This window comes from Fonsecaea erecta, assembly GCF_001651985.1.
Source record: "Fonsecaea erecta strain CBS 125763 chromosome Unknown Scaff2, whole genome shotgun sequence".
Lineage (NCBI taxonomy): Eukaryota > Fungi > Ascomycota > Eurotiomycetes > Chaetothyriales > Herpotrichiellaceae > Fonsecaea > Fonsecaea erecta.
Window position 1 is genome coordinate 880253 of NW_017387245.1, and position 25485 is coordinate 905737.

The 25485-nt window shown below is 52.3% G+C and overlaps 10 protein-coding genes across 10 annotated transcripts; 3 read left to right on the forward strand and 7 right to left on the reverse strand.

The window, feature by feature from the left end:
- Positions 1–2394: 2394 nt before the first annotated feature.
- On the reverse strand, positions 2395–7185 carry AYL99_02084 (hypothetical protein; the record flags this gene model as incomplete). Its single annotated transcript, XM_018833600.1, has 1 exon — positions 2395–7185. The coding sequence occupies one exon, from the start codon at positions 7183–7185 to the stop codon at positions 2395–2397; it is 4791 nt and encodes a 1596-aa protein (XP_018696224.1).
- An 845-nt stretch (positions 7186–8030) lies between these two features.
- On the forward strand, positions 8031–9083 carry AYL99_02085 (hypothetical protein; the record flags this gene model as incomplete). Its single annotated transcript, XM_018833601.1, has 1 exon — positions 8031–9083. The coding sequence occupies one exon, from the start codon at positions 8031–8033 to the stop codon at positions 9081–9083; it is 1053 nt and encodes a 350-aa protein (XP_018696225.1).
- A 506-nt stretch (positions 9084–9589) lies between these two features.
- AYL99_02086 (hypothetical protein) lies at positions 9590–10294 on the reverse strand (the record flags this gene model as incomplete). Its single annotated transcript, XM_018833602.1, has 1 exon — positions 9590–10294. The coding sequence occupies one exon, from the start codon at positions 10292–10294 to the stop codon at positions 9590–9592; it is 705 nt and encodes a 234-aa protein (XP_018696226.1).
- Positions 10295–10372: 78 nt separating this feature from the next.
- Positions 10373–11566, reverse strand: AYL99_02087 (hypothetical protein; the record flags this gene model as incomplete). The annotated part of the gene is made up of 1 exon (XM_018833603.1): positions 10373–11566. One exon carries the CDS (start codon positions 11564–11566, stop codon positions 10373–10375), a length of 1194 nt encoding a protein of 397 aa, XP_018696227.1.
- Positions 11567–11654: 88 nt separating this feature from the next.
- Positions 11655–14267, reverse strand: AYL99_02088 (hypothetical protein; the record flags this gene model as incomplete). The annotated part of the gene is made up of 1 exon (XM_018833604.1): positions 11655–14267. The coding sequence occupies one exon, from the start codon at positions 14265–14267 to the stop codon at positions 11655–11657; it is 2613 nt and encodes an 870-aa protein (XP_018696228.1).
- Positions 14268–15820: 1553 nt separating this feature from the next.
- Positions 15821–17153, forward strand: AYL99_02089 (hypothetical protein; the record flags this gene model as incomplete). The annotated part of the gene is made up of 4 exons (XM_018833605.1): positions 15821–15911; positions 15993–16111; positions 16200–16770; positions 16876–17153. The coding sequence occupies 4 exons, from the start codon at positions 15821–15823 to the stop codon at positions 17151–17153; spliced, it is 1059 nt and encodes a 352-aa protein (XP_018696229.1).
- Positions 17154–17548: 395 nt separating this feature from the next.
- Positions 17549–18919, reverse strand: AYL99_02090 (hypothetical protein; the record flags this gene model as incomplete). Its single annotated transcript, XM_018833606.1, has 1 exon — positions 17549–18919. The coding sequence occupies one exon, from the start codon at positions 18917–18919 to the stop codon at positions 17549–17551; it is 1371 nt and encodes a 456-aa protein (XP_018696230.1).
- Positions 18920–20088: 1169 nt separating this feature from the next.
- AYL99_02091 (hypothetical protein) lies at positions 20089–21005 on the forward strand (the record flags this gene model as incomplete). Its single annotated transcript, XM_018833607.1, has 2 exons — positions 20089–20166; positions 20247–21005. 2 exons carry the CDS (start codon positions 20089–20091, stop codon positions 21003–21005), a joined length of 837 nt encoding a protein of 278 aa, XP_018696231.1.
- A 108-nt stretch (positions 21006–21113) lies between these two features.
- AYL99_02092 (hypothetical protein) lies at positions 21114–21764 on the reverse strand (the record flags this gene model as incomplete). The annotated part of the gene is made up of 1 exon (XM_018833608.1): positions 21114–21764. One exon carries the CDS (start codon positions 21762–21764, stop codon positions 21114–21116), a length of 651 nt encoding a protein of 216 aa, XP_018696232.1.
- A 571-nt stretch (positions 21765–22335) lies between these two features.
- On the reverse strand, positions 22336–24111 carry AYL99_02093 (hypothetical protein; the record flags this gene model as incomplete). The annotated part of the gene is made up of 2 exons (XM_018833609.1): positions 22336–23937; positions 24007–24111. The coding sequence occupies 2 exons, from the start codon at positions 24109–24111 to the stop codon at positions 22336–22338; spliced, it is 1707 nt and encodes a 568-aa protein (XP_018696233.1).
- Positions 24112–25485: the final 1374 nt, after the last annotated feature.

The window sequence follows — 25485 nt, forward strand, 5'->3', positions numbered from 1 at the left end:
AATTCGTGCGGATCCCGTCCAGTCTTGTGTCCCATGCTGAGCATTTTTGATTCGTGTAGTCAGTGCACCGTTACGATGGCACCAATGATGCGGGCAAACGAACTCCTGTTCTTGGGGCCTCTGCACAAAAGGCACACGCTGGACAGTGATTGGCCACATCCGATGAGGTATTCATCTCTGGTGAACACCATGCTGGCGCTTATGATTCGCCACAGAACAAATCGCAAATGCTTCTAGGCTTTTCAGGATCGTCATGAGGCAAACTGATCGTGTCCGAGCTGCCTCGTCCAGAGTCGACGTGCCCGGTGGTCTCATCCATTGCATTGGACAGTCTGTTGAGCTTAACTGTCAACAGGGAGCCAGTAAGATGCAAGAAAGCTGGCAAAATTCCCGCGCCTATGAATGTCTCACAATAGTATGCATTGTAGCTCTGGGCACAGAGTTTCTTGTTGCTCAAGTCTTGATGTAGTTGGCCACTCAGCTGGAGACAAAACATGAGATGTTGCACATGCGAGAAGCTGGACTGTCGATGGGCCGATCCTCCCTGAACATCCCAAGCCGGTCGGGAGCACCAGCCATGTCTGGATCCTGCATGCGTTGTCATGGATTTTGTGACTAAAACGTACTCTACTCGGCACCCACTGCCGACGTTGCCACAATGATTTGTTTTTAACGGAAAATGGGCGGACAAAGGTCGTATCGTCAGTCGCAGACCAGCTTATAGTCTGGACCTGGATGCCCCCGGATCGATCCCTTCTTGTATACACCCATGCACGCCCATATATTTCCCACTTCTGACCGTGTTGCGCGAGAAGGAATCCGCTTCCGCATGGCATTGAAGGCACGAGGAAAGGAGGTGCAAGCCCGACCAAGTGGAACCGCACGTTGTATTCGTAGGTAGGGATCTTCGATAAGACCAGAGACAGGGGACGGAGGTTGGCGCAATGGAGACCAACCCAGTTGAGGCAGGAAGAGCTGGAGCTGCGCCCGATGGTCTGATGAGGCTAACCCCTCGACGAGCGTGGCAAGTGCTCCAGATACGAAGCGGCTATACCAGAGAGGGCTGGTTGGCGCCATGCCTGAAGCTTTCCTCGTCTTGAACCGTTGGTGTGGCTACCCACGCTTGTCAAGTCGCCCGCATGGAACAGGTCCCAGGTCGATGAGGGATCTAGCGCTGCATGAGAAATGGAGTGGCTTGTTTCTCCTTTACTCCGCATTATTACGGTGACACCTCACTGGACTAATGTCAGGTACCCAGTCGATGTCATTGGAGGAGCAAACTCGCCTTGGGGCGCCGTGCAGAGTGGACTGTCCAGAGCCAGCCAGGGATCAAGGATGGAGGAGTCCTCCCCTGCCCTTTGTGGTTGACGCACCAAGCCAACGGCAAAAACGGCGAGCGAGAAAAACTCTTTCACCACGTGTCGAAAAGCCGTTTCTTCTGCGTGGTAGAACCTTATTACAGGCCTCTTTAGCGCCGCCTGAGGGAGGGTACTCGTGCTGTACCTAGGTAGTTGTAGCTGTCAAAGGGGAAAAAAATAGGCGGAGGTAGTGTGAGGCTCTCGTCTACCATCGGTAGGTGATTGTAGCGGGTTGCTAGATGGCATCCCGCCACAGTCAGTTCGTGTGTTGGATGATACATCATCAGATCAACCGCCCATCAGCCGGGCGGCAATCGAGGCGATGGAGAAGCAAGGTGTGAAACACCCAAAGAATGGACGCTTTCTCCTGTTGGTGTCACGATGGAGCGACTCTCCCTGCCAAGGAGTCTCGCTTCCCCATTTTGGTCTTCCTCACGCTCTTTGGCCCCCCGTCTTTTCGCTCCATTGCGTACCAACAGCACGGGATATAGTCTCAAACAAGTGCCTCATAGTTATCGCATGACCGACGATCAGTTCAACAGGCGTCACCCCAGTGGAAGAAACGCCAAATGGGAGTTGACCTTTTCCGCAGCCATGGGGCGCAAGTGCCTGCCCCCTATACAATGTCTCACCTAAAGCCCCATCTTATACCAAAAGCAGGCAGTCGACTTTGACCATACCGAGGGTACATGGGCAGTATGCATCATGCATACAGTCGATAGCACGCATCCCCCTGTCTAGGTATGTATGTATGGTTGCAGATCAAGATGAAGAAACAGATGCAAAGGAGAATGGCGACATGGCCGTACACTACGTAGGCACACACCGTGAATACAGTGACCGAGGTGGAAGGGGTATATTCATCACCAATTTGCTCCCTATATGCATTTCCTGTGAGGTGCAAACATGTTCCTAACCCTGTCCCATGTTCTGTCATAATTCAGTGCTCATTACTCCGTAAATTGCATACTCATTTCTCATCCAGAAGAAAAACAGAGCGTCTCAGGGGTATTTGTTTGGTCCGTCACCCATGCCTCTATCGCAGTAACTCCTGGCTTCTGCACACCGCGCCAAAGCCCTTGCTGAACAGTTCTCCAATATCTATCGACTTTCGCTGCTGCGACAGCTGTACCTCGCTCATTTCGTGACTGCTCCCTTCCCGGTGATTCTGTGGTCTCTTGGTGCTGGACTCTGCCATGGTGCTGAGTCCCGAGTCATTCCTCTTCATCTTCGGCTTTCGCCTGTCTGTCATGTCCCGAGGCTTGTTCAAGAGTTCTTCGACTTGAGCTTCACGTTCCGCCTGCTCGGCTGCTTCTCGGGCCAGCTCCAGACTCGATCTCTTCGTCCCTCTGTCCCAGCCCTGTTGCAGGAGATCTGCTGCAGCCTCTTCGAAGCGTTTGCGAACCTCTCGATCTTGCTCAAATCCTTGAAAGATGTCCACATCGCTGGGCCAGACAGCCGCGCTAATTGCTTTGATGATCACTTCGAGCAGACAAACAGCCGAGATGGTCCAGAGCAGTGTGATCCACCACAGAAGGTTGCGCCCGAAGCGATCCAGCAGTGCGTGGTTGACACTGTACACGGGGTTGAATGGGTATATGCTGGAAAGAATAAGGTTCCAGAGCCACCAACCGCCCACTGACAGAAAGATCGCTATAGCTGCTGCCACCGACTTGTTGTGCAGTTCGATAAATTGTAATTTCAAAGAGATGATCACAATACAGGCTGTGAAGACCAGGGACCCGAAAGCGTAGAGCTCTTGGTCTTTGGTGAAGGAGGCGAGACCGTACATGCCGTAGATCGTGAAGTAAACAAGGACGGCTTCACATACCGCAAGTGTAGACCACCTCAGATAGACCCAGAAGTTGAACCCCCGATTTCGTTGACCATAGTTATATAATTCCGGCACCGCGAGCAATGTGGATGCAGCCAAATCCTTCTCGAAGACGCCCATGAAGATCACCGGGAGAGACGTGAATAGGGTGTTGAACATGGACAAACTCCATGGCTCGAACAAGCTAGTGCCTGTGTACCCATTCCATCGCTGATAGAGGGCTTGAGCATTATAGAACATCATTTCCTTCCACAATGTACCGAGGAGGTACTTGCAGATTCGAACATAGTTCCATCGCCCATGCACGAGCAGCAACTTCAACAAGAAACGGAATTGGGCAATCGAATAGTCGGAAGTTCGCGCGGCTTGGAGGCCTTCCTTGCCGGCGATTCCGATTCCCAGATGCGCCTCTTGAATCATGGCAATGTCGTTGGCTCCATCCCCAATCGCCAAGGTAACGGAGCCTTTGACTTTGGTCCTGATGGTCCTGACGAGAGAAGCCTTCTGACTGGGGGACGCCCGACAGCATACTACAGTATCGGCACGGATCGCCACGTCTGTGAATAGCGCCCTAGTCGCACGGTCGGCGTCGATTATAGTCAGAGTTTGTCCATCGACGACTAAAACTGAATGTGCAGTTTTCTCGTTGTCCATCTGGACGAATGCCTGTTCCATTCGGTCGTGCAGGTTTCCGAGCTCGTGGTCAAGGATAATGACACTAGAATAGTCCTTGATCAACCGACACGAGTGGCCAATGTTAATGGCGGTCTCTCGTTTATCACCAGTGAGCATCCACATCTTGATGCCGGCCCTGCGTAACCGATCAATGGCATCAGGTACACCTTGTTGAAGTTTGTCCTCGATTGCGGTGGCTCCAAGCAACTCCAATTTCGTCTCGAGCAGTTCTGCTGCATCTTCGATCTTTTCCTGTCGATCCATAATGCTCGTCGTCGCAGCCAGATATACTTGCTTCCATGTTTGGTACTCGTCTTCGGTGAGGTATCGATATGCATACAGGAGCGTCCGAAGGCCTTCCGTCGCAAAGTCATCAATATGCTGGAAACAGCGTTCGAAGACAGCATTATCGTCCAGAACAAGGCTTTCCTCAACCAGATCTGCCGAATCATCGACTTGCATGGAAACACGAGGCGTGATCTGGGGCGAGTACTGTGCTCTTCCCACATAGCTTTCAGACTTGCGGGATATAATCTGCATTGAGGGTCGGGGTGAGTAGAACTGAGAGCTTTGACGTCGTTGAGACGTTCCCACATCCTTCTCCCGCTCTTTCAGCCAATGATCAATGCTGTCGCGGGCAGTCCGAGAACGGTCGAAAGAGAAGCCGCTAGGTCGTGGAGAAGTCGCATAACCGGAGCTTGACCTCCGGCTCAATTGAGTGCTGCGCCTTCTCAATGCTTCCTGGGCTTCAACGCTTTTCCGCTGACTGGCTCGTCTTTCCACAGCTTGCACATTCGAGGCTGCTAGATCCGCTAAGCGGAGGAGCTTCCGAATGGTGCTATCCGCCCCCTTACTGATGAGGCAGATACGTCGGTCGGGAAAACGCACAACGACCGACATTCGTTTCCGGGCGCTGGAAAATTCCACGACGTCCAGCACTTCGTAGGTTTCATAAATAGGGGAGTCCTCATCACCGTCAGCATAAGTCTTGATCGTCACCGTGTTAGAATGTCGATCGGTCACAATGTAATCCAAGTCTTGCGCAGCCGTCACCAATGCGAGTTCATCGGGAGAAGCAGCCTGGTATTCAATATTGCCTTCATCGTCTTTCTCCGGCATGCAAGTGTGACATAGAGCCAGCGAAAGAAGAAAGAATCGTGCTTTCCGTGCGAAGGCGGTATACGGTCGCCTGTAGATATAATCTAGCAGATCTTGTGTCTTGCCCGTCTCCAGAGTCATGTTGAGGCCGTTCGAGGCTTTCCACTGAGCGTCGTCTGGAGGGGATACATGCTTCGTCTGCGTCTCAGTCCCAGCACTGGCTGATGCGGTGGATTTCCGGAGAGCCCGAGACAAAGACATCCTCGGCTTCTTCTCAGAACGAGGTTCCTTGCCTTTGCCGCCTCGCTTTTTGTGCCAGAGCTTCACACGACCAGCCCCATCAGCAGCTTCGTCTTGCAGGTCGAGGTCATGCAGCCACGCAGTGCCAGCGATGCTCATTTTCCGAAACTTCATCGAGTTGTTCGTGAGTGTCCCGGTTTTGTCGGAAAAGATATAGCTGACCTGGCCCAGTTCCTCGTTGATTGTCGAGGTGTGCGGCTCCATTGGGGTGTCTGATTCGGGATCGTACATATCTACATCGTTCATCAAGAACATCTGAGCCAACTTGACGATTTCGAGGGAGACGTACAAGCTCAGAGGTAACATCGTGTTCAACATAATGATGAAGGAGGTCAGAACATGACCAAAGGGCACTTTGGCGTCCTCGAGGTACCACGACTTCTCCTCGGTCGTCCGACGCCAGATCTGATAGGCCACAGTCAAAATTATCGCCATGAATATGACGAGCGATGCCACAAAAATGACGACTCTGTTGACTTTAGCCTGCAATGTCGGTGCCTTGATACGAGGGGTCTTGTTGGCATTCATTCGTATTTTGCATTCCTCGCCAGAGTATATGACCAGGCCGATTGCAGATGGAGTGTTCCGCAGCACACTACCACGGTACAAAATCTCTGAATTGGTCAGGGGTAGTGTTGTCTCATCGACCGTTACCCTGCCCTCAAACTTGTAGAGATCGAGGTTCGGATCCTCAACCACGAATTCGGCAGGCAGTCTGGCGATGGCATCTGGATCTTGACAGGCTGCACTCACTTCGGCGACAGGTTTCTTGGATTTGAGATTCGTCTCTCCATCGAGGCTTTTCGTTTCGATGTAGGCAGTATCCGTGGGTTCGTCGATATGAAGTAATACCAAGTCGGCGGGAATTCCATCGTCTCTCTTTACCAGTACAACATCGCCCACGCGGACCTCGCTCCAAGTCCTTTCCTGCCATTCCGTGGAAGCAGGGCCAGATAAAGCCCTGAGAACCTGCGTGGTTCTTTCATTTTCTTCTTTATCCAGGCGATGTCTCCTGATATCGTCATATCCTTCTTTGGCCATGGACAGTGCAACAAAGATGAGTAGCGGGATTATGGTGGTATACGTGCCCGTAGTACTCAACCCGGGTATCATTTGGAGGATAGATACACATAGGAAATAGAAGTTGGCGAGTTTTCCAAACTGGGCGACGAGCTGCTTGGGGACGAAGTTCCAAGGCGTGTAGCGACAAGAGCGGATGACGTTGCCGACGTAGGGTTTCCCAGTTCTCTCGTCGAGGGGTTGATCGGCCTCTACCACATTCACTCTGATATGTCTTCCGTCGAGACTGGGCGGAATGGTGTGAGCTCGAATGATTTTGTCCCGTAACGTGCGGTATCTTTCTGAGAGCTGCTTGAGCAGAGTCAAGCGAGAACGGTGTTGAGATATCCATCGTCGGTACAATGGGAGCTCGAGGTCGGGATCCGACAGTCGAACGGGTTTGGTTGGGCGCGCAACGGGTTCTTCCTCTGCCTCCTCAACAGTGACTGTGGTCGGGCGGGAATCAATCTTTTGTGTGTCCGCAGCAGCCTTTGAAGCGTCCATCTCAAATGTGCCTCCATTGTCCGAAGCCTGCTTCTGGATGTTCTGCGCGAAAAGTGAACGTCTGAGGGAATACCCCCGATTGCGGCCAACAGAGGCACTCTTGAGTATGCCGGCAGGCGGACGAGCAGAGGTCTTGGTCTCCCTTGGTCTTATATTATCCTCTGTAGCTTGCGGAATTTCGATCGAGAAGCGAACTTTGGTTGTCTCGTTGGCGGAAGGGTCCTCCACGGGCAAATCTGCGGTATCTTGTTTTGATTCCCCATTTGCGACGACATGATCTCTGGTCGTACCTAACAAGCCCCGCTCATTGTTTTCGTGGTTTTGACCACCGGGGTCTTCTGACGAGTCTGCTGCCATAACGAACGTCTCGAAGGGTCTGTCGGAGTGGGCGCAAAGGGCTGGTATGGCATGAATGTTTCATCGGCGCAGTTCTCTCCGAGGTTTGAGTCTCTCTGTTGGGACAAAAGTTGGAACACGGAAAAGTCCTTTGGTGAAGAGTTGGGGTCGACGAAGGTCAACTTCACCTCCCAGAAATAAAGGCATTGCACAGAAGGGGATTGCGACGCAAAAGGGACGTGTCTCAGATTGCGTGTCTGTCCTCAAGAGACAGTTGTGAGAGTGCGTGGAGGAGAGGCGGTGGCAGTGCATTGAAATGTTGCGCAGGCCGCAGATGCAACGGATCTCCGACTCAGGACAGGAACCGCCAAACAGCGAACAGCGTGGCAGCGGGCGTTCCCCTACGTCAAAATTGTGGGCAGACGGTGGCACCTAGGTGGGGTTCGGGGGGCAGCACTGGGCGGCACTGGCCAATTCTGGCGAACCGGTGGGCGTGATGTCACGCCCAGACCGCCTATTGTGCCTATCACTGAGTCCGCCACTCATCTTCCTTGTTGTCACCTTTCTAACGCCTTTTCCCCGACGCTTCTGCAAATGATTGCCCAAACGGGTCTGGTTCGCCCTCTGGGATCAATTCCTATTCTGACGATCGACTTCAGTGGCTGATGGACTTTCGAGAGATCTTCTACAAGCATCGAGAACAGGTTTGCAGTCTAAACTACCGAGCTCTGGTCATGCGACAACCCACAAAATTCGACAGGATCTCCATCCGACGTCGTCTACATACATCAGCATGTTTTGAGCATACCTCCTGCTAGCTGAAGTTGAAGGGTTTCTGCTCTTAGCAGCGCCAACCTAATGCGGCAATGTCGAATGCTGGTTCAAATGAGCTTGATGTAACCAGGGATCAAGAGGCAGTAAACAGGGACGATGATAAGTTCGAAAACACAGATGAGGAGGACGCTCCGACTACGTCTGGAATGCATTACACAGTCTTTACTCGCCGTGAACGATGGCTGATAACCGTGATTATGGGTGTGGCAATGTTCTTCTCACCCATGACAGCAAACATCTACTTCCCAGCCATTCCACAGCTCTCTGCAGCTATGCACGTTTCCCTTCAAGATATCAACCTCACAATCACGGCGTATATTGTCCTTCAAGGAATCAGTCCGCTTTTTGTGGGGAACATGGCGGACAAAATTGGCCGAAGACCAGTCTACCTTTTGACCTTTGTCGTTTACGTGGGAGCTTCGCTCGGGCTTGCCATGAACCGGAGTTCGTATCCCACGCTGCTTCTCTTACGCATGCTCCAGAGTGCTGGAAGCTCTGCCACCGCAGCCATCAGCTACGGGGTTCTGGCAGATGTCGCGCCTCCAGCAAAACGGGGCAGTATGCTCGGTGCCGCAATGGTAGCAGCAAATACCGGTCCGACCATCGGGCCTTTGCTCGGCGGAGTAATAACGGACCGGATAGGTTGGCACTGGCTATTCTGGTTTCTTACTATTCTAGGCTCATGCTTTCTTGTGGTCGTCGGAGTGTTCTTTCCTGAGACTTCTCGCAAAATCGTCGACAATGGACGATGTGCAGCCCCGAGGTGGAATAGACCCATCCTCTCCCTGTTTACAACTTTCCCGAAGAATGCAGTTCAACACTCGGAACGCGCGGTCACCTCGAAGCCCAGACTGAAGGCCAGAGTCCCAAACCCCCTGCCTTCACTCAGGATCATTATGTACCGTGATGCCAGCTTAGTGCTCTGGGTCAGTGCCATCCATTACATGGTCTACTATTGTCTACAAGCTACAATGCCAGGATTGTTTACCGCCGTCTACGGATTGAACGAGCGGCAACTTGGATTGACATATTGCTCATCGGCGTTGGAGTCGCCTTGGGCGGCTTTTCGAATGGGAAATTCCTAGACATCAATTACCGCTGGATGGCCAGAAAGATTAGCTATACCGTTGATACAGTCGCAGTCGACGATTTACGGACCTTCCCAATCGAACGGGCCGGAACGATATTCGCATATGTTCTAATCATAATAGACTCGATCATTCTGTCTGGCTATGGATGCGCCTGTCGAACAGAAATCCATATTGCCGTGCCATTAATCTTACAGTTTGCTTTCGGCTTCCTGCAAACCTGCATTGTGCAAACATTCAACACTTTGCTTGTGGATATTTTCCCTTTCAATCCAAGCACTGCTTCTGCCTCTGGAAATGTCACTCGTTGCGCCCTGTCAGCCGCTGGCATTGCAGCTGTGCAGCTCCTGCTTGACGTCATTTATCACGGTTGGGTGTTCACCATCATGGGTGTCTTCGCTGTATCCCACGGCCATTTTGGCAACAGTCCTGATCAGATCCCATGGTATGGCGGAGACATCGAAGAATAGCGTGAGACTCTGGTGTTGCTACTGATCTCGAGTTTATGGCGTATAATCCATGATCAAACCGCGTTTAACAATTGCGAGCTCGATTCCTTTGGCAAAGGCGACGTGGCCCTGCTTCGTAATCATTGCCTTGAGACCTTCAGCCCCGTTCACAAGGTCTGGTGGTATAAAAAAGTGTTGTTTAATCCTGGGTTGGCCGTCTTTCTTCAGCCCCTGCACTGATACAGAACATATCCAGAGCTCATGGTCAAGGAAGATGACAAGGTCTGCGCACAGTCCGATGAAAGTTTTGATATATCTCGCTGGAAGCTCCACGGAGAAATGACGTGCATTATGGGCGGCGACACCGGAAGAGCACGTTGAGGGGACATACCATCCTATTATGTTGATCTTGGACCCATCAGCGTGGGGGAGAGTGCACGCAACAATGTTCGATCCGGAATCTTGTGGCAAGACCTTGTGTACGAGGCTACCTGTGGGAGATGCAACGACTGTGGACGATATATCTGGCAGAAGCGCAGCTCCCTGCCGCTGGGCTTCCCAGTCATACAACTGAAGCGAATGTTGGGCAGTTATAAGGCCCAAACTATGACCGAGTGTGACCCATTGCTGCTCAAGATTTGAGCCACTCGACGATTTCCGGTTTGCTCGCAGGTCCCAAAAGACGTATTCCGTGGCAGTCGTTATCAAGAGGCGAGATCCGTCGTGGCTGAAAAGCAGTTGCCGCGCCCAGCCCGACATATCGCATTGTACCAGATGCGACCCAGTGACGCCCAAGTCAGTCCGGCCATGGTCCCCAGTAAGTTTGCGAACGTTTACTCACATGATGGTTCGACCCCCTACATCCGCACTTGCAAGCAAGCCATTTTGAAACGCGATTTTTGTGATCAACATTCCGTGTGAGTGAGAATGGACCTCGGAATGGAACAGGCCTGTACTGACTGCGTACGCCACGACGGATCCATCATCACGCCCGGCGAAAACAAATTCTCCCGTCTCATCCGGGCACATGGCTGTGATGGAAATAATGTCATCGTTGGCACCAACCACCGGGGCGTCCAGGACTGCGGCGTCGCTCATATTGGCGTCTTCTTCTACGGACCGGCGTACAAGGGCACTTGGCTCCCAGATTTTCGTTCTCGAATCACGTATATCGACAACTCGAAGTCCATCTCCCGTGAAGGATAGTCTTCGTACCTCGTCAAGGCCACTTTTTATCGAGTATAACAAGCAAAGAGTCTGAAAATCCCAGAGATTGATCGTCCCACGAGTGTTTCCAGATCCCAGGGTTCGACCATCTGGACTTGCAGCAAGCGAATATGCATCACCATCCACCTTCACGAGCTCGTTCTGCGTGCAGGAATCGTATATTGCAAGCTCTCCATCTTGATATGCCACGGCTAGTAGATTGAGCTCTGGATTTGGGTTGAACAGTGCCGTTTGCACCGAAATATTTGGCACCTTCGAACCGACGTCTCTGCCACACTGGCCAATGATCGCATCGTCTTCGAGGTTGTAGAGATATATCGGTCTCCCCCTATATAACAGTGCCAGCAATGACCGATCTGGTGAGACAGCAGCGGCGAGAGGTGCTTGGCAAGGAAGGACCTGTTTTTCCTGCCTTGTATTTCCAGGGGACTGTCGCCTGATGTACACTCTGGGAACGAACAGCTCCTCTTCCGCTTCTAAGAGATTCCAGCGGAAAATCTGGCTTGACCGAGTGACCCCAATAACCCCATTCTGTTCCGGAGAAAATTCCAGTAAGACACACGAGTCTTGCAGAAGAAACATATGCAGCAGCTCTCCGCCAATGGACCAGACACATATTGAATGAGTGCTGGCAGAAGCGAGTCTCATATCTGAAGAGTCGAAGGCCAACAGTCTTACAGCCTGAGGTACCTTTGCATTCACATGTGGAACACTCAGGGAGTCCTCTCCATGGGCTTTGTGTTGTAGCACCAGCCTTTCCTGACATGTGGATTGATCGTACACGAAGATCGCGCCACTCTTCATCCCGATCGCAAAAACATTCACACCAGTAGCTAAGGAGGTGCCCCAGCTGTCTTGGTACTCAATCGTCGATATACAATCATCCCAAGTCTCAGAAGCTGGACCGACGAATTCTAGCCATTTCGGACCCTTCTGGACTGTCTGGAACAGGCGCGACTGTTTGGGTGCAACCGACGGGGTTTGATTGAATGGAGCTTGGGTTGCTCCGAAGGATACGACCGAACTTTGCGACAAGTCTGATTAGATCTGTGGACCAGTCGTCCACAGTCCTGAAGTCCGTGCCTGGAAGGGGGTCATGCTTTGCTTGCCTTTTCAGGAACTCCTTGAGGTTTTTGGCTGCCCGGGTCAAAGGGTATAATGACGGGTGCTCCGTCGCAACATGTTCAATCCACGCCAACACTCTGCTGGACAAAAATCCGCACACATCCTTGAGCAATTGGTTTGACTGTGACGAAGAGGCCACGAGATGTTCGGAAAACGCAATGCTGGCATAGTCGGCAAACGCACTTCGACTTCGCGTCCGGCCGTGTTCACTGACGCCCAACGATCGGCTGCGAGAAAACACCATCTCTTTCTCCAGGCATTTCAGACATGCTCTTGCTAGTTGCTCGTGCGCAGAATGGCGTGTGACTTCGAACGAGGATTCCAGAACACCGAGCACATACTCACGTGCAGTTCCATGGACCAGTTGTATCACGCCCTTACCATCGAGCAGAAGCAAGCCGCTACATGGACCTTCAATGACCGCCTTCAGGTTTGGAACTTTGCACGCATCATACTCATTCAACGCGATCGTCAGCTCTTCTAACTTAAGTTGCCGGATGGCGCACGCCGACCAAATCAGAATCGCTTTAGCAACATTGCGCTCGCCTTGTCGCTTCGATGCGTGCAGGGACTGGATAGATCTCTGGTAAAGCTTCCCCATCTCCAGGGGAACTTCTGCAAGCACTTCTCGTATAGACTCCTCCGAGTAGACTCCCTCGAGCTCTTGGCTGACCAAAGCTAGCCACAGAAAACAATTGTTGGCCTTTGCGAGAAGCCTTTCAATCAAGGCGTTCCTTTCGAAAGGGTCATCCACAGGGAGGTAATCGAGACGAGATTTGATATAAAGCCTCATGTCAACCTGTGTATCATCGGACTGAATGCAATCCACAGTCGTATGGGTGCTTGGTCTGAACTTTCTGAAGAGCGTTTCCAGTTTAGAAGTCCGACGGCTGGTCATGAATATTCTGAGATCAAAAGAGCTTTCGAGGGTGTGAAGTTTCAAGAACAACTTTTCGATAGTGGCGCATTCATCCACTCCGTCAATGACCCAATACTGAGGCTGTCGGATATGGGACTTCAGTATGGAATTGACGAAAAGCTTTCTCCATACCGCACCCTCATCGTCTTCATCAAAGGTGTTCCTTGCCTCCTGTAATATTACAAGATCTTTCCTGACATTATCGTGGATTTCGGCCATCTGAAAAGCGATTGAGAGCAAAATCGCACTGACACTTGTTTTTCGCTTCTCGCCTGCACGAAAGAAATGATATGAACAATCTTGCTTTAGGGACAGTAGGTGCATCACGACGTGGGCAGCACAAACGGATTTCCCAGCTCCAGGCTTGCCTGTCAGCCAATATATACTGCAGCGACCGTTAATGGGCATTGTCGACTGTCTCTGGAATGTGCGTGAGCGAAGTGAGCCTTCTGCCACAGCATCCATGCCCAGAGCACCATCCCGCCACGCCTGGAATTCTGCACGGGCCTCTAACCACGCACACGACTGCTCTATTTGTTTCTCGCGAAGTCGGTCTAGATCAGACTGCGGGGAGTGACTGATGTTCAAATATGTCTCAATGGACATCATCTGCTCCGCTTTGTCTTGGAGTGCGCTTTGATTGGGCTCCGAAATCAGGCTTTCTGTGATCGTCAACAGCGCGTTCCGTAAAATCTTATAGTTCTCATCTTGTGGGCTGTCGAATTTGCAGATACCTCGGTGGTCTGCTAAGAGCATATTGACCTCTTCACCGTAATATCCCAGGACCGCTGAGTCTTGGTCCACGATCAAATGCGATTTGAAAGATCCCAGAGTCTCGTAAAAGCTCAACAGGCGTAGTGTGTCTGGACGAGCAACGGTTCTGAACTCGTCGTTGATGACGTGCAAAGAGCCCGAATTCCGACGGAGATCTTCAACATAGGCTTTCTCCCAGCCTGTAAGGGTGAGGAGACTGTTGAGTTTTTCCGCCGAGCCAGACCCTCTGTGAGGCGTCGCAAGAAAGACGACGTATTTTATGCGATTTGCAATGCTCTTTCTCTGTTGATGGGCCAGAAGGTATGCCTTTTTTATCACCAACCCTCCCATGGAGTGGCCGATGAGGACAATGGGAGTTCTTTGCTCCTTTCGCAGATGAGGGGAGTTCTCGAGCTGGTGGAGGAGGTCTCGCCCGAAGTCATGCAACGTCAGTTGGCTCGACTGCGATGTTAACCAGTCGGTTGCATAACCGAATGAGAATGTTCGGACTCGGTGCTGGAAATCCTCGTCTGTGGCGATCCACTCCTTGGGCCAAAACAGATCCAACTGCTCGTCTTTGCACCATGTTTTAACAGAGCCGCCTCTCAGGCCGTGAACGAAGATAAACTCGACCTTCGGCTCTGCGGGAGGATACAAAAGCGTCAATCCTCGAGGGTTGTTCTCCACCTTTTGCTTCGATTTCCCCATCGAGTGCCTGTCGTTACACGATCTCTAGGGCATCTCGAACAATTTTCACGAAGAGACGGATAACAGCCCAGGTCGCAAGTCTTCCTTGCTGGAATTCTGCTCCTGCGACGGACTGTTCCTCAATTCCCGTTGAGAGGGGTTTCTGTGGTCTTAGCAGCAGACTCGCGCTCAGAGCTGGAAGGCGAGGAGGCGAGAGCAGGAGGTGGAAGGGAGCACGGCAACAACAACGTCGCCCTTAGGATTTAAAATCCTGCTGTAGGCTGCAGTTTGAGTTAGGATTACTCCTGGCAGCAAAATGAAAGGAGATTTGAAAAACGATGGCAGTGAGATTGACTTACGGTTGCTCTTCCCATCACAAAGTTGGGCTAGATAGCATATCAGGAAGGAACTCTGTTAGTCAAGGGTGCCATGAACGGGAAGTGAGGGACCCCGAGAATTTGGCCAGTCGTCCAGCATTGCGTATATTTGAGTGGAGGAATTTTGCGACAAGACCTCCAGGCTCTGAAGCATGGCTGCCAGTGATGCATTCTGCATAGGTTGAAGGGGATGGTGCATTTCCAAAGCCCACGCCAGCACTGCATGGTTTCATTACCTGGCCGTATCGACTGTGGATGGCTTGAAATAGTGAAACCCACCGTGGTCTGAATCTCAATTCTTTGCACTCTGAAGCAGAGGCCGGGGAAGGTCCTTCCATTCGAAAGTCCTGCGTATGCACATGAGCTGGTCGTGGGTCTGGCGAACTGAAACGCTGAGCACGTTCACGATTCAATTCCAAGCGCCCGGCAATGCTAGCTACCAGCCCTAAACTCCAGCAAGCACCGGGGGAGTCTGATTGGCTCGTTTCAGTCACTAGGCCGGCCACTACGCAGTATTATTAGCAGAGTCTCGCTTCCACAGCGAAAGACAGATGCCAATAGGTTCTGCGTTGTATGACTGTAACTGGTATCGCGGTATCATGAGGTAAAGGTATGGTGTCTGACAGTGCTAGATTGGCTGCGTAGTAGGTGGCGAGGCGGGTCGTTACTGCCCATGGCCCAACAGCGTGTTGTACAGGCTCGGCGCTTGCCTATCTCCGTCTTAAGCCTAGTGAGCCACGGCAACTACGACCCACCAAACACACGTCGCCTACATACTTTGTATAAACATCAAGCGATCGAAACCAGACATCACCTTTACCATCTACCACGTTTCTTATCCTATGTACAGTATATTGGCAGAGGGCCGTCACTACCTGATCCCTATGGTGGCCCTGCGCACCTTCAATGTCATGTCATGCGGATCCTACGGTTGATATTTGGTAAGGTTAGGAACAGGTGTTTCTAGAAAAAGTTCCATGGAATGTCCGAACGCAACTATCTACCTATACCCATGGGTGTTCTAAGCAAGAATACTGTGGCAAGCATGTGGCAAGCATGTGGGCACATGCCATAGTCACGTGCAGTGGTGATCCCGTAACACTATCCCTTTGCACCTCATCCAGAATCATATAATTATCATGTCCCAAGCATTTATGGAGGAGAATTGGTTGTATACTGCATTGAGTGTTGACAAAAATGGTTTACGTCGACCCGGAATTCAACGTGCCTAGTATCCCCGAGGACGAACGATACGAGGGCAGGGAGGTAGATCCTAATGTACTTGCAGGTAATTTCGTTCAAAGAAGAAGAAGAAAGCTACGCAAAGGGACCCTTTTCAGAGCGATCACTAATGCCAAAATCATAATAGCACTACCCTCAGACAACCGTGTCATATGGTCCAAGACGCATGGAGCCTCGTTCTGGGCCATCAGCTGGATAATCGAGACCGAAGATTTGAGAGGCAACGATCAGTTGTACTTTGTGAAAGTAAAGGGGCCCCTCTTCTTTCCGGGAAGCAGTGGTTCGATCGTGTATAGGATGCTCAACATGCTGAGATATGGCGGTGACAACATAGGTCTATACGACCCCTAAAGCTCGGGCGCAAGCAGAAGGAGAATTCGAGTCGACACAGGCCCTTCATACCGTGATCCCAGAGAACGTGCCTCGACCTATTGGCCGGGGCGTCCTGGCCCGCGACCCAAGCAGACACTTCTTCATCGCCGAGTTTAAAGCCATGAAGGAGGTCGTGCCACCACCCGAGAAAGAGTTGGCCTCCGTCATCGCCAACCTGCACAACAACTCCATCTCCCCGAATGGCAAGTTCGGGTTCCAGGTGCCGACGTCCCAGTCATTGCAGCTGGAGAACACCTGGTGTGACACATGGGAAGACTTCTTCACCCGAGCCTTTCGCCACACGGTCGAACTCGAGCAGGAAATCCAAGGGGCCAACGAAGATATACAACGGTTAGCAGATGAGATGTGCGCCAAAGTGATCCCCAGACTGCTTCGACCGATGGAGACCGGGGGACGGAAGCTTAAGCCCACCCTGCTGCATGGGGACCTGTGGCATGGAAATGTTGGAGTGGACTCCAAGACCGACCAGGTGGTGCTGTACGATTGCTGTGCTTTCTACGGCCATCATGAATGTGAGTGTGCATACCGAAAATGAAAGGATGTCACAGCCCGCTTTATCGTGACATGTGTATACTGAGGTATATACTCCCGTTATTGACTCTACATACATCGAACAGACGACCTCGGCATGTTCCGCGCCGCGCGCTACCGCACGTCTCAAGCGCATGTGGCGGCGTACAAAACGCTCGTCGACGTCTCCGAGCCGCAGGGAGATTTCGACGACCGCAACGCCCTGTACGCGCTCCGCGTCGACCTCGAGGTCTCGTGCGGCTGGCCCAGCAACAAGCGGATGAGGCAGCTTGCCGTGGACGAGATGAGGAGGCTTGTCGATAAGTACCCGGGAGGATTCGAGGCGTGGGAAGAAGAGGAGCACGGGAAGGAGAAGAAGCATTAGCTGCAAGATGGGGAGTCGAGGGAGGAATAAAATGGGGAGGATATAGGAAGATAAAGAGAAGAAGAAGTACAGAGGAGGAGAACAAGGAGAAGAGGACTCGAGAGCACGGAAGAACGGGAGGGATAAGATTACGATCTGAGAAAGAAGACAAGGTTTATTTGACCATATAGGTTTTCAAGCTACGACGGTGGACGACATCATGTGCCATAAGAATCTACCAGTCCTCTTGAGATATAGATATAGTCAAAGATCCAGCAATTCATGCCCTTTTATACTCCGTGTCCCACTGATGATTTACGGTCCTGTCATCTATGGTATCATGGATACTACTCTACTCCGTCCGACCTGACGAGACTTTCCGAGTTTCTTTCTAGTCTCGCTATTCCTATGATAACTCACCAACGCGGCCATGCCGTGCCGTGCCCGTGTGCACATATGGTGGAGAGCATCTCCCACACGGCCAATCCGCCCATGTCGCAGGCCCAGTCGACCCACAGGTACGCCTCCAAGATGCTCTTCAACTGTGCCCAGCTCGAGATACCCGACCCTGACAAGTATGTCCTGAGGGTATTGAGGAAGAAGACCCTCTCTTCTTCTGCTTGAGAGTCCGAAGTGGCCATGACGCCCATCATCGCGGCCCATATCACGAGCCTCTTGTCGGGGTCCGGGTCGAGGCCGGGAGATGTCTCGAAGGCTGCTCCTCGTAGAGGCTCACACCGGCTTGCGAGATGATGGATGTCGGCTCTTCTCGCGCGCAGAGCTTCGCGGAGCCGACAGACGAGGATGTTCAGTGACGCTGAGTGCGGGAGCGGGAAGACCACGCCGTGCGTGAATATCATGGCCGATGTCCACGTCACGCTTTCGGTCCAGTTGTTCGAGTCCGCAGAGTAGGCCAGAAGGCGGTATTCGACGAGGTTTCGGAGCAGGACGACGTCCTCGGACGAGAGCGTGTCGGCCGAAGGTGGAGATGAAGTTGAAGATGAATCTCGATTTCCGTCTTGACCGTGGGCCCCAGGGTTCAGTCTACTCACGAGGGAGCAGATGGAGGAGCAGAAGAGGTGGATGTCTTGGAAAATCTCGGCGAGCGGCGAGTCTAGAGGAAGATGCTGATACATCTCCACCCCGACCCGACGCTGCTGCATCCTTAACGCGGGCATCTTGTCCTGGAGGAAGTCAATGCTGGATCGGGGCATCTCAAATCTCGGCCGTGCCAGGCGCTTTGCGCTCCCGATGATGTCGAACAGATGCAACGCCTCTGCAAAGCCAGGGGCCTTCACCTGCTGAAGACCGCCTTTGAGAGCCACGAGAGTTTCCAGCTGTGAGAGATGGAGAGAAGCTTCCGCGGCTGAAGAGGGGTGGTCAGACCTGCCCCAGAGGTGCAAATATTGCATGCGCCGGAGAAACACGGGCGGTTTGAAGAGATCTGTTCGCCTCTCGTCGTGAGGTCTGACAGGAGGGTCAGAGAGCATACTGCTATTTCGGAGCCCTGTAACTTTTGCAAGGTGCATCACCGCGAACAAGAGGTCATCGTCAAGGTCGGCATCCCTCCCGGCATCGCCAATAATAATATTTCTTCGACGGCCTTCGAACCGACCTTCATCTTCGCGCTTACTCAGATCGAGGGAGGAATTGGAACAAGCTCGAGACAGCAGCCGCCTGATTTCTCGAATCAACTCATTGGCGCTGCTCAGCAACGTCAAACCATATCGGCTCCCTCGAAGGACCTCAAGATCCAGACACGTTCCAACGACAATTGCGTGCCGCATGATGGGCACCGCAAGGATACGCTGGAACCATGTCGTCGAGAGAGATAGAGAGATGGGGCCTAGCTCGGGGGATGGAAGACAGGAGGAGAACGTGGGCCAAAGTGCGTCCCTCGCTGTTGGAGGTCCAATTGCCTTGTTAGTAGGACAGCGGCAGTGACGAGCCATATTGAGATTACAAACCACTGAGAGCTCTGGAGAAGTAAAGGGATAGACGGGCCACCATACCAAAGAATAGAACTTCTCGGACGACTGGATCGGCTAAGCCATCAGGACAGAACGTCGGTGAGTGGCTTGGAGCCATGGATTTCGAATGATATCCTTGAGATGATGCAAATCGACTGGCCCCATCTTGATGATGAGGAACTTCGTCTGGAGCAAAGATTCTGGCCAGTTTAGCTTCTCGTAATCTGTTTCCTGAGGATCGAAAGCGTAGCATCAGTCCACACCACCACCTTCAAAAGGGGGAGCCCAGTCGCCGAAGCTTGACCGAGCAGAGACGAAGTCTCGGAGACAATGACAAGCTCTTACTGTAGGCTCGCTGATTGATGCGATTTTGAAGCATTTTCCGCCTCTTTTGATCCGACACCCCTGACCAGTCATCCTCTACGTCCTCGCCATTGGTCTGGCTGACGTATGTGTGGTGAGCCATACGCAGGAACATGGCATGGCTCGGCCGAAGAGCCCCCTTGACGAAACGGTGATTGTGAGGAACGATAATGAGTCGCCCTAGAAGCCAAAGACATCAGAAAAGGCTGGACAGTGTCACCATGGCCACACGGATGGAATATTCCATCCACAGTCGCTATGGATACGCACCGGCTTCGGACGAACGACGGCCGGAGATTTCCGGCTGCTGATTGGTCAATTGGAGACCGCCGACCAGGGCATAAGCTGGTTGCAGCCCTCAGCCTTGTTCCTGTAGTATTCACTTTAACCTCCGGCGTCATGAGTTGCCTTGTCTCGCCGTTGCTGACAGACCAGGGGCAATGTTTTGGTCTCTTATTCGACCAGAATGCCTCCCAAACTCCACGAACCCATGTTGAGCTCATCCGGCAGCCTCGTGCGAAATTGATATAAAGCCAGGAGAGCGCCGCCGATAAAGAGGGAACACACGTTCAACAGACGAGAGTCGAAGAAGGAGGACGACAGAGAGCAGGTTAAACGTCGACATGGCCATCACAACCCAAACAACCGCCTCTTCATCACTCGATGGGAAGGTGGCTCTGGTCACTGGCGGTTCTCGAGGGGTACGTGCACGTTTTTTCCTGACAAGACTCCTATCTATTAGGCCCGCGCATGATCTGACACTTTGAGATTTTCCAAAAAGATTGGTGCCGGCATCGCGCTCCATTTTGCCCGCAAAGGCATTCGGGCACTGGCAATCACATACGCCACCAACCTGCAAGCGGCCGAGGAGACCTTGTCCGAATGCCGCTCCATGTCCCCCAATCTGAAAACAGCTGCCATCCAAGCGGATGTTCTTGACCCAACCATCGGCCCAAATCTGATTCCAAAGGTGCTCGAGGCGCTGGCCATAGACAGAATCGACATCGTCGTCAACAACGCCGCCCTTGTCAATGACCTGAGTCTGATCCAGCCATTCGTGAACACAACCGCCGACGTTTTCGGAAAGACGATGCAGGGCAATGTCTTTGCGCCTATGAGCATTATCAACGCGGTGTTGCCTCATTTGCCACCCAAGGGGGGTCGAGTAATCAACATCTCGAGTGTTGCAAGCAAGCTCGCGAATTCTGATCCGGTCCTGACGTATGGGGCATCCAAAGCCGCACTGGACAGCATCACACGATCCTTGGCAAGTCTCCTGGGCATAACGACTGGGGCAACCTTCAACAGTGTGTCCGTGGGACCAACTAGCACGGAGACGGTGCAGGAGGCATTCAAGAAATTTGGGGATAAATTTTTTGACGACGCAACGAAGTTGTTCACGACCGAAAAACGGTTGGCAGAGCCCGAGGATGTTGCTTTGGTCGTTGGGTTTCTGGCAAGTGACGAGGCAAGGTGGATCAATGGATCGAATATCGCGGCAAACGGGGGAAATAAAGAACTGTTGGCTTTGCAGGGATAACGGCCTTCATGTCAATCAGCAAAAGGAACTTCAGGTCTCCATGGTAGCTAGATATAAGAGCAGGCTGATCTCAAGGGAGTCGGTCTGTTCCTCGTCCATTCTTTGTAGTCAGACAACATCACGGGAACCTGCGTCCCCTCCATCATGAGCAGCTGTATGCCTCGAAATGTCCAGGATTTCCCACGAGAACGCGGCAATGGTTGTTGAGCATGACAACAAGACGCTTCTGAAATGTTCCAGCAGGAAGACATATTGACGGGTAACGTTCCCTAGGAATACTCCTGGGGTATGTCGGTTTAGAGTCTTGTTGCGAGTTTGATCATGTCGTGCCTTCAGTGCCAGGGGCCATTTCTCGCGATCCGGCTGCTCGAAAATAGCAGACATCGATGGTTTTGTTTCTTCAAGGTTGGGGCTCAAGATGCCGTCGTATCGCTGGTCGATTCTCGGACGAAACGTGCCCGGGTCTTCTCCCATATGAGGCAACGACTGGTCGGGGACGTCCATGACATCATGTAGTCTGCGCCTCCAGCAGTTGTGGAATGGGGGTTCAATTTTGAATTCTGAATCCTCTGCCCATCGCCTTGCATTTCTAGCAGGCAACACCCCTCTGGATAAGAGCATGTCACAAAGTGGCGTCTTGTTCCCCATTCCCGTGGAGTGCTGACCCCAGCTGTTCTGGTCCTCGTCTGTTTCAGTTGCACACATCTGGTCGATCCACTCGTGCACACGAAGGACCGAGGCAAGGGTGGAAGTCTCCATCGCACAGGTGACTGAACCCCAGAGGTGTGTGATCAGTGGACGATCCGCTCTTTCGAGAAATTTCGGGTTGCTGGTTGCAGAAAATGTAGGCTGTATTAAAGGAGAATGTCTGGCACTTTGAAAGTCCCAGTGATTATTGACGTCGTGTGTAGTTTGAACGGGTATGGTGAGCGATCGAAGTAGAGTAAGACATGTAACTAAGAGAACTGTAGCGAACATATGACAACTGATGTGCGACCAGTATAATGCTGGACTAGCCAAAGGGGAGGGTCTGAGGCGGATGAAGAAGAAGAAGCTCAGACCTGTTTATGTTTGACGTGGAAGGAAGGGCCCGACTGCAGCAAACCGGCAGCTTCAAAGAGAAATGAGATCAACGGCAAGAACGGCGACGACAAAGATACAAGAAGCACAGTCGAAAGATGAGAATATCTTGGTCAACTCGGAGTGGCAATCAAACAGTGCTGCCCTAGTCCTGGACATTTCCAACCTGATGTCCTCCTTTTTCGCGAAGCCGAAGAGTATAGAATACAGAATCCTGAAGTATACATACCTTTGATGTGGTGCCAGAAATCTACAGTCGTCCTAGTTTCCACCTGGCGATGCGCGACTGTACATCTTCCCAGGGTATTTGCCTGACCTTTTTGCCACTCAAATCTTCTCCCTCCTGGATAACCACGGTTGGTGCACCGGTGCCGTGGCCTCTGTTGTCCACCTTACCGGTGAATATTTGCGTGGCCACTCGTCTCAGATCAGCGACCGTGAGGGCGTCGATTTTTTCGCACATTTCCTTGACACCAACCTTCCGTCCGTGAACCTGAACTTGCCGGCCAAGGTCCTCCAGTTCAACCAGCCTCGACTCGAGGTTCATCAAAAGGCTAAACCGCAGTTGATTCTTGGCTCGATTGACTTCCGCTATGTTCAAGCTGGAGAACCCGGACTCTAACGTGAGCGCCTGCAGTTCACGGCAAATGACGTCCACCATGTGACCGACTCGACCGGGCTCACAAGCCCCGGCAATACCGAAGAGGCCACTATCGGTATAACTGTGGTTGAAAGCCACGCAGCTCTCGACCCATCCGTGTTGATTGAGGACATTTGTGTACAGTCGAGAATACATTCCTTTACCGGGACCGCCGGCCGAAAAAGACCCACCACCACCCAGCAACGTCTGAAGCGTAGCCTGAGCATAGATGTCTTCTGAAGAGATAGGCAAGCCTTCAAATGCGATATGAACGTAAGACAGGGGAATCGTGAATTTGTTTGGTGGCGGAGGAAGCGTTGGGAGGGCGAGATATCCTCCGGTGTAGTGAGATGGCATCGTGAGAAGAGACTCCGGTGGATGTTGAATTAGAGAGGGATCGAGAGGTGATACAGTTGCTTGATGGGGTGCTGAGGTGGAAAAACTGTTGAATCCGGGAATCTTGGATAAGAGCCTGCTTGCGGGAGATTGTGGTGGAAGTTGCTGCGATGTATTTGGCTGCGGCGCGCCTGACTCGGTAGATGGCGTTGTACTTTGTGATAGCGATGGGGTTTCCGATTTTGCCATATCTCCAAAGTATTTTTCTGTCAAACGAACAGCTTCCTCGTGGGGAATACCGGCGAAAGCAACCACTATCCGCTCGGGCTTGTAGAAAACACTCCGATATTTCTCAATAAGCCCCTTTGTGATGTATGGCAATTTCTCTCGAGGACACAAGAGAGGATGTCCTAAGGTGTTGTCCTTATATGCGGCCATGTGCAATAGTTCGGGAATGATCAGATCTGGCTTGGCCCATATTTCCTGGATCTCATACTCGGCAGTTTCCAGTTGTTGGGCCACCTCTTCATCTGTAATCAACGGATCTCGAATCGTTTCTGCGAGCAGGGCGATCGTCTCGGGAACGCTGGCATTAAATGTGGCGGACTGATACATCAAAGCCTCCCGGGAAGAAGCACACTGGATGTTTCCTCCTAACGATTCCAACGCCTCGAGCATCTGATCTGCAGTTCTTGCCTTTGTCGACTTGAAGGCTAGACGGTCCACGATATGACTGACGCCTCGAAGCGAATCGTCCTCGTATCGTGAACCAGCATCCAAGTAGACACCTACGCCGGAGAAGGGGCCAGGTAGAGATTCCGTAGCGACTCGGACGCCATTGGGCAACTGAGTGATGTGATCTAATTCAACAGGATCCTGAGAAGATGCGGCCGGTGGTCAGACAAATATCACTTGCTTATCAAGGGGCGGAGGGTGCGGACGTACTTTGTGCATGGGATCTCTGACGGTTGCATAGTTCCTCGCCAGAGACCTCGGGGCCTTGGTAGATAGCCTGGCATTGCGCAGAGCCCTGACAGCTGCAGTGCGCATACTGGCTATACTGTGAGGATGCAGGGGGGAGGAATAACAAAGAGGGACACAGGTGTCGCCGTTGTTGCGGTCGAAGTGATCGAGAAAATGATGTCCGCAGGCAAATTGAGCAAGATGTTTGAGCCACGCACTCTGTGGAGGTTTTTGTGGAGATGAAGACGCAGTGATACGATAGGCTGGTGGGATAAACGTAATAGTAGCTCGCAGTAACGGTGTGTCGCCCAGTCTGACCATAGCCGGAGGACACACGGTGAGCAGCGGATAGACAGAGTGACTAACTAATCGAGATAGAGATCGAGAGGCGATCATGGCCCCCTAAAGTCCTCTAAGGTCCCCTAAAGTCCCTTAAGGTCCCCTCTGGTCAGCCCCAAGGAGCCAGTGTGGTGCCTGTAGCCGACTTAGTATGCTCGATGACATCGTTGGCCGCCGCCTCGATCAAGCGAACTGACTCCCCTTGTGCTTCCTAAAGAAAGGAGTTGGTCTTAAGAGGCCCTCTTATTATGTACTTATTCTCCCTGATGCTCTGGGGAAGGCAGTACTTCCTATCATCCAGCATCCACGAGATCCCATGTCCACCCCCCATATAATTGTTCGTTCCGACGTCCAACCTTCCGGTGTTCCCTGAATTATAGGCGCCTTTCCGCCAATTGACGTTGCCCTGAATCGGGGCCTGCGCAACCCCCTAAAAACGCTTGGTTCCAACAAACATCCCTGCGGTGGCCTCTCCCACTCCCTGAGACCCTGCCTGTCGAACTGCGGGCGCATCCTACATCATATTATCCACCATCTATTTACAAAAGTTACCTGGCCTGTTGCTCTGCCTCCTTCACTGGAGGTCTGAGTCTCGAACCCTCGCCTCAGAGAAGGCGCATCTTGCACCATAGCGACCCAGAGAGTGCTCGACACGAAAGGACGACCGACGGTATCTGGTTGTTGTCGTTGCTCGTATTGCTGCTTACTGCCGTTGTTGCCGCCTGTCCCTGCAGCGCCCTGTTTCTGCCTCCATCTACCTGCCTTGCCCTGTCAGGGGATTCAGTCTTGATCTGTGTGCACCGCTGCTTCACGTCATTTCCCATGATCTCGCCGTCTGCTGCTGTTACCTCCCCACCGGCCGTTGAACCGAGTGTCAACAGAACCACATCTGCACGGCGCCGGGGTTTGAGTTACCTGCGTGCTCTTTCACACAATCGTTCCTCGGGTGGGACGAGCCCGAACGAGCCCTCCCGCTCGCCTAGACATTATTTCCAGCGATCACTTAGTTACAACGACAATCGACCAGATCCTATAACGAGCCGACGACGGAGCACGTCTCGTCCCAACGAACCTACAACCCTCCTCTCCTCAGACCCGCGTCAAGTCGGCACGAGGAGCCCT